Here is an 8,132-nt window from a genome sequence, read left to right on the forward strand (position 1 = left end):
TTTTTACGAGGTCGTTTTGTCAGTATCGTTTGAACGACTATCGTTTCAAAGTTACGTGATTCATGCCCTGATTTTCAAAAGATTCAAATCGTTGTAAAGATGATTTAACCCCCTTTCTTGTGATATGCATATCTGTATACTTCGTACATAAAAATTTGAGAAGAAAAAAAAATATTTTGAACAAAAAAATTACTAACCGATTTTTAAAAAATTGGTATCGTTGTAAATGGGATTAAACCCCCTTTCTTCTGATATGCATATTTGTATACCCCGTGAATAAAAATTTTAGAAAAAACACTTAAAAGGAAAAAATAACTACTTTTATCAAAAAATGTTTTAAACAAAAAAATACTCACCGATTTTTAAAAAAATGGCATCGTTCTTGTTCACCCACAGCCCTATTAAAAATAAAGCAAAAGTTTATGTAACAGAAGTCCAAGGCATATAAAAATATAAGAACACCATGGTTTTTGATTTTTACATAACAGTTTATATATAAAAATTAAAGATAATTTTCTGCTTTATTTAAATAAAGTATTCAATTGTATTACTAATTAGTAATTTTTTTTTTGTTGAAAATATTTTTTATAAGATAAAATTGGTATTTTTTCCTTTTAAATGTTTTTGTCAAATTTTTATATACGAAGTATACAAATATGCATATCAGAGGAAAGGGTGTTCAATCGCCTTTACAACGGTACCAATTGTTTAAATATCGGTTGGTAATTTTTTTGTTCAAAATATTTTTTTTAAGTTTTTTTTTCTTTTAAATGTGGTTTTTCTTAAATTTTTATATACGAAGTAAACAAATATGCATTTCAGAAGAAAGGGGTTTAATCGCCTTTACAACGATACCAATTTCTTAAAAATCGGTTAATATTTTTTTGTTTAAAATATTTTTTTTATAAAAAAAAGGTATTTTTTCATTTAGACGTGTTTTGTTTTATTTTTATATACGAAGTATACAAATATGCATATCAGAAAAAAGGGAGTTTAATCGCGTTTACAACGATACCAACCTTTTAGAAATCGGTTAGTAACTTTTTTGTTTAAAATAATTTTTTTAAAAAAAAAAGGTATTTTTTCTCAAATTTTTATATACGAAGTATACAAATATGCATATCAGAAGGGGATTTAATCGTCTTTACAACGATCTCAATTTTTAAAAATCGGTTAGTAATCGTTTTGTTTAAAATATTTTTTTCTATAAAAAAAGGTATTTTTTTCATTTAAATGTGTTTTTTTCTACAATTTTTATATACGAAGTATACAAATATGCATATCACCTATACCACCTGTAATATAAGTTTGTACAAAAAAAGTTATATACAATTTAAATAAGAGCAAAAGAAGGACTACGTCTATATTTTAAGGTTTTTAGTTATTTATAGGCAATAATTAAATATAATTTTTTACCAAAGGTCCTATTTCGAACTTCGAAGGCCCATATCTCGATTTCGGAAGCTAACTTCGAAAAACGGAGAATTTACTTTTTTACCTATGACTCAATCTCTTTAAAAAAAAAATTGGTTTGGTCCAATACCCAGAAAAAAAGTTGGTTTTGCCGTACAGTGTTATCAAAGGTGAGGCAAAATATTCGTTTTTCAGTTATTTAAAAGATTTTAACCTAGCCCATTGTCGAAATGACCGCTACTTTTTCTTCTAGGTAATGTGAAAATTTCATAACTGTATCAATTACCCGTAGCTCACTCGCACAAAATATGTATTAATTATTTCTATGGGAGTATACATATGTATGTGTTTTGAATCTTTAAAAGCGTTTTTCTCGGGTTTTCGTTTTTTTTGAGTTATTGCAGTACCTATTGAAGTGAATGAGCGTTATGTTCATTTTCATAACACTCATATTGGATATCGAAGATATTATTCGAACGTGCGCCACAATATTTATTGGGTAATTAAAAAAAAAAAATTTACTTAAAAAAGTTATTAACCGGTCGATACTTTTTGGCATTCGCAATATCTACTCAGTACTTGTCAAAAAGTATCGAGTGCTGAATACTCATGAAAAGTATCGATATTCTGTACTCGGTACTCGTATCGGTCTATCACTACCATTAGTTACGGAACACGATGTCATCATGTGACTGCCTTCGTAGCGCATCCTGTTAATCCATTTTTGCAAGACCGTGGTGACGATATCTGGCTCTATCTCAAGAAATGCCCGAAGGGCCGGAATCGTTAATAGATAGTTCGCATAATATCGGTCCTTCACGGCGTGGCACAAAAAAGTCTAAGGGCATGAAATCGCGGCTCCGAAGGGGCCAACTGACTTCGCCGCTGATAACACAATTACCGAACTTGGCACTCAAAATAAAAATCGAATAGATGGCAACCCTAACAAAAAATATTTTCAAACTAAAGTTTTATTAAAACTCTTTCTTTTGCCTCCATATTTTAATATTTCATTAAAAATGTGTATAAGTCAAAGAAATTAGACTTTTCATTAGACAGGTGGCACCTCTCTGCGAAGTATTTTCAAACTGAAATCTTTTATACCTCTTCCGTCTGATACCTTGACGCATAATTCATGTAACTGATTAATTAAATTGAATTTATTTATTTTTTATCGCCTGGCAACTCTCCTAAACACAGTTCAGATATAAATCCTTCTCAAACCCATAAACGATTGAATCACCTCTTTTAGTAATTTATTTAACTTAATAATTCATTTGAATTTAAAATTTTCGACAGCTGGCAATTCTCTTCAAACTATCGCACACAATTTTAATGTCTCAACTGAAGATTTCTTAGCACTCTTTCGTTTAACACCCATATTTTAATACTCCACTCCACGACTTTTAAAACAGGTGGTAATCCTTTTCCAAACATTTTCAAATTGCTATTTTCTTAAACCCCTTTCGTCTGAACCCCTGTGTGGGAGCATTTTTAAATTGCCTATGTAATTTTTATTGTTTAAAATTGAATTTGATTTTTCAAACAGGTGGTAACCCTCTCACAGTTAAGTTAAAAAATAAAGCTTTTAAAACCCATTTTCACTGAACCTATTTTGTAATAGCTGATTTAGTTTTTGAAACAATTTGAATTTACTATTTTAAAGGTGGCAACTCGTTTCAAAAAGTAAAACCTCATTCCACAATTGCAACCAAGCCTTTTAATGTGACATCTCATTTTTGAAAATCGAGGGAAGGATAGGGATATGATGGTATTGATTTATAAATAGTTTCCACTTAATTTTTTAAAAGGTGGCAACTCTTTTCGAAAAAGTAAAACCTTATTGCACATCTACATCTCAAGCCCCTTAACCTGATACCTCATTTTTCGAATTGTTTCATCAATTTTTGACCTGGTTAAGCTAAAGTGCACTATTACCCGAACTACATAGAAGTGATCGAAAGAAATTGCATTTCTTCCGCGCGTAGCTACTACAATTTTTATATGTGAAGGGAACCATATGGATGTGGAAGCATTTGGATTACATATGGGAGAAATTCGTATTCTACCAATATTATAAAATTTGCATAAAAATTATTAATTTCCCCAAAGCAGACGAGAAAAAAAACGTTACACAAAGTAATTAAGAAATCATTAATTTGATAGAATTGTTCAGCAAAAGAAAAACTCAACATTCTTAGCGTGGAGAAGGCAAGGTAGTCAAGGATGTTTTCCATTTGAAACAAACTCAGCAAGAGGATGAAAATATTTATCAACACAACAGTGACAAATGACAAATGGAAACGATATGCAAATGCAAGTTTACGAAAGAAAAATATGAGAAAATATATGAAGTTAGATGTTCGTATATCCTTACTAAAATTTCAGAACTCACAAAACTCTAAATCAATAGCAAATATTAAATTTCAATGGTAGAAAGTAGGGGTAAACTTTCAAACTCAAATGAAATAAATGTCTTAACTCCATTTTCGGCAAGAAGAGTTCATATGCAAATGCATTTTGGAAGCTGGCAGCGAAAACGCTTCGGTTTGCCGAATCGGAAACTGAAGTGTACAAATCATTAATAACAAACGCAATATTTACAAAACAAACGTGTCTCATTGTCACTGAACGCCTCTGACAAAATGCATGCAAGTTACATGAAAAAAAAAAAAACAGTAACCAAACGCACGCACAACTTCCACAAAAAAGGCAAACATGGATGAAGCGAAAGGATGCGCGCAGGTAATGCCAAGCAGAAAGGTGTGATACTGCAGTTGGCCCATAAATTTAGTATAAACGCAAGGAAGAAAGTAAGCAAGTCACGTACGAACACACAGGCATGAGGAAATTCTGGGAAGTCACAGCGCAGGCGCAGGCAGAACTATCCGAAAGTCAACAACAACAGCAAGTCGCTGTCGCGCATATTCATTAACATAAGTGGGACAATCGCTGAGATTACAACTCAATTTCGACTTTTGCATAGCCACCATAAAAGCGCAAGCGCACGCACGCTCACTGTGTCAACTCTGCATGCTCCCCGCTACCCTTTTTACTCGCTTGCTGCCTTCTGCCAGCTTGTCACCGCTTTTACAAATTACCATTTTTCGGACATTAATCTTAGCTGCGACCAAACCAGCTGCCTGTTTCGAGTGTGTCCTGGCTGCTACCTATCTACATGCATACAATACCTGCTTGCCTGTCTGACTGTGAGGTGATGCGCATTTATTCAAGAGGAAAATCCATTTATTCGCATATACTCGAGTATGCAGTTGATAGTTGTCCATGCCGCGGGATATATACAACCCTTTGCTCCTCGCTTGTGCTGCCGCTGCCATGCATTGTCCTGCAGCCGTTTTGTAGCAACTCGCATTTCTCTAATGCTTTTCTTTTTCCTAAACAAAACATATTTCTTTTGCACTGCTGTCATTTGTGTTTGTTGGTATGCATTCCATTGCACATTTGCATTTCACCGAAATTTCTTTTCACGAAAATCCATCAGCTTGCATAGAGACAGACTTCTTCAGCATAACCCCATTTTTGCTGACTTTTCCACCTCCTTTGTTTACTGTTGTGTTATCCACTGTTGTTATTGTTTATTCCACTCGCGTTGTTACTTCAAGATGTGCATTTTTTCTACACTGCGAGCGCATTTAACTTCTTCATCGACTTCTGTGCTCATTGTCACTGGTTCACACCTTTCGAATGGCGACGCCTTTTCTTTTGTCCTTTCGTTAGCAGTTACATATTTCCTCAGGCGTTTGCCTTAGTTTCTTTGAAAGACATCGTGTTTTTTCCATTTTACATATGTGTTATTGTTGTAGTTTTAGTTTACCTCTGCATCAGCTATTGTTGACTTTTTTCACTCAACTGCATTTATATAAATATTTTGATTGAGATTGTGGGATTGAAGATAACCAAAAATCCTCTTCAGTTTCCGTTAAGTATAAATCTCCATCATTTTTTCTGGAGCAAAGTTTCTATTTGCCCAAATTGCAGTTTTTACCAACTCAGCAGATAGCCAACTTTGATCTTGACGATGCTTGAGCTCGTACGATGGCTGATCAGCTCATATCTGTTAACCAGTCGGAACCATTCTGGACTCCAAGTTGAATTGCAAAAGGAATGTAGAGGTGAGAGCTTAGCTGCATATTATACGTGCAAAAGGGCCTTTGAAAACCAATGGGGATTGTCACCGTACATCAGCTATGAGATGAACACCACAGCAACCCACGGGTCATTAGTATGGCGGAGTGCTCTAGACAAAGCGAATAAGAGGAGAATAACAGGAGAGTGCAAAGACTCGTATGCCTAGGCATATCGAGAGCAGTGACTACCGCACTCAGGAAGGGCTTATCATGATATTTCATCTGCAACCACCGCATATTTTCATCCATTGTGCAGCCGTAAAGAGCGCTCTCAGACTTAGAAGGCAACCAATTTCGGGCAAGCAGCAATACTGAATGAAATAAAAGGGCCGGCTCAATGGCATTAAAGCTGACATAGAAGCCAGCACTCAATACTAAAGTACCTATTAGGTTTCAGAGCAGACAAGAATGGGATGCAGAGGTTCGTATGTATATCCATCTACACTGATGGTTTAAGAGGCGGTCTCTACTCGAAGGGCCTGCAGAGTAATTAGTCCTTTCGTTTACCGAACGATTGCTATAGAAAGGGTGGCTAGTCGTTTACTTAGTACAGGGGTTCCGGAAGATAAAACCACTATCTTTGTCGATAGCCAAGTAGCACTGAAGTCAATAGAATCTCCAAATGTGAAATCGGGAATTGTATGGAAATGTTTATTTATTTATTTCAAGTAAATTAACAGAATGGTTCTTACTTCCAACAACTGACTAGTTATGTAATAGGCGTATACTACAAAAAAGAGTTTAGTAAACTATAAAATAGTACAGATCGCGACAAATAAAAATCGAGCATAATATAATTCGAGATCTCATTGAGTTCACTTAGAGAACATACCAGAGGAGTAGTGAAAACCAGGCCCCTTAGGCCCGGTTACTCAATGTTTGGTTGACACTAACTACAGGTTAAACATAGTTATCGGTTCCTGGTATATGTTATGGAGCGATCACGTCGATAACGATGTTTAACCTGCAGTTAGTATTAACAAGACATTGAGTAACCAACACTTCGTGCGTCAAGCAATGCGGTACTGATCTTAGATGACCTGATCCGAAAAACGCTCGCCTTGTTCTTGGAATTTTATTACTGATCGAATTTCACATCCGCGAGTCCTGTGGAGTATACAGGACTGTGCCATGATGTTTAGTTTAACAAATGTTTTCACTGGTCACTAAGCAATGAGAGAAAAAGCTTACACCAAAATTTAAAAAAAAATTAAATTTAGTACTTTGGGCATAACAAATTTAAAAATAAGTTTTATTAATACTAATGATTGTATGCCTCTCTTAATTAGTATGGAACTTTGTTATTAAATTATTTGTTTTAAGATTTACTTATAATTAATTTGCCCTAAAAGCCAGTGCTTAAAAAAGGCTACAGTGTATTTTTGACTTAATTAATTTATTGGTTTCTTGTGTTTGTTGTTCTCCTCGTAGTCCTTCATCTCTTTGCGACCCTTGTTCTTCTGGTAATCCATATCCTTCTGCCGGCTGGAGCTTGCGATTCCTGTGGCTCCTCGCTTATCGGAATCGATTCAGGCAGATAAATTGGTGGCTGATTAAGATCCACTGGGGGAGCGGCTAAATAATGTGTGCGCCCAAAAGGCTGCAAAAAAGTTACGATTCAATGAATTGATAATCGCATATTTAGCTGCTGCAGTGTCTGGTCTTATTTTAACACGCCTCATGTCATTTGATATCAATTAAGTACTTAGGCGGAATAAAATCGAGGTTACACTCAGGAGTGCGAGCAAAAAAAAAAACAACTAATTATAATATGAAGCGCATAAAAAACGTAAACAAGATTTCAATAAATTACAATAAGTACTTTTAGCTGGCGATGAGCAAGCTTTGCGTTTTTTTAAGCTTTTTGCTGGATTCATCTAACTCGATTACATAATTATGTAAGTGCTCCACTGCTACTACTTACCAGACTGGGTCCATACCAGGAACATTGTTGCATTTGCGCATGAGCAGTTGATAAGAAAAGCAAGCTGGCGAGTAGATAAGCGAGTAAACGCAACATTTTGTAGTTGTTATTTTTTTGTGTAGAAAGGGATATGTGATTCGTATTGGAGCTGTTGTGTGTCGTTGGTGATTGATGTCTGACTGTGAAATGGTGCTGAGTAATTGAATGCTTGCGTCTTAAATACGCATTTGCTCATTGCATGCAATGAAAATGTTAAATGCTTGTAGTTGTCAGGTGTTAATGTGCTTAAGGAGATAATTGGGGCGATTATTCATATAAAAGGGTTTGTTTTTTTTTCTGAGTATGCCAGGCGTCTTCCTTCGTGAGTGCATAGAAATAATTATAAATCAAGATGATTGTTCATAAAAATACGCAAGTACTTGTGCGTGTGTTATTTTAAGTATATTGTACTTTATTGCGGACGTTACTAAGGGCGTCGCAACGAAATTTTTTGTATAAACACAAACATATATCTCTTACAGCATTTTTTTATTCATATACATCAGTAAATACATGTATGAATATGTACATATGTATGTATACTAATTTTACCACATGACATGACATGCTATCATATGACATGAGTTCACATTAAATGACAACACATG

The 8,132-nt window shown here is 34.7% G+C and overlaps 1 protein-coding gene across 1 annotated transcript; it reads right to left on the minus strand.

The window, feature by feature from the left end:
• Positions 1 to 6,947: 6,947 nt before the first annotated feature.
• On the minus strand, positions 6,948 to 7,659 carry LOC118745119. The gene is made up of 2 exons (XM_036478652.1): positions 7,486 to 7,659; positions 6,948 to 7,161 (listed from the first exon to the last, which is right to left on the minus strand). Exons 1-2 carry the CDS (start codon positions 7,579 to 7,581, stop codon positions 6,997 to 6,999), a joined length of 261 nt encoding a protein of 86 aa, XP_036334545.1. The 5' UTR covers positions 7,582 to 7,659; the 3' UTR covers positions 6,948 to 6,996.
• Between the last annotated feature and the right edge of the window lie 473 nt (positions 7,660 to 8,132).

This window comes from Rhagoletis pomonella, unplaced genomic scaffold (genome assembly GCF_013731165.1).
Source record: "Rhagoletis pomonella isolate Grant_MI unplaced genomic scaffold, Rhpom_1.0 Rhpom_scaffold_00008, whole genome shotgun sequence".
In the NCBI taxonomy this organism is placed as follows: Eukaryota; Metazoa; Arthropoda; class Insecta; order Diptera; family Tephritidae; genus Rhagoletis; species Rhagoletis pomonella.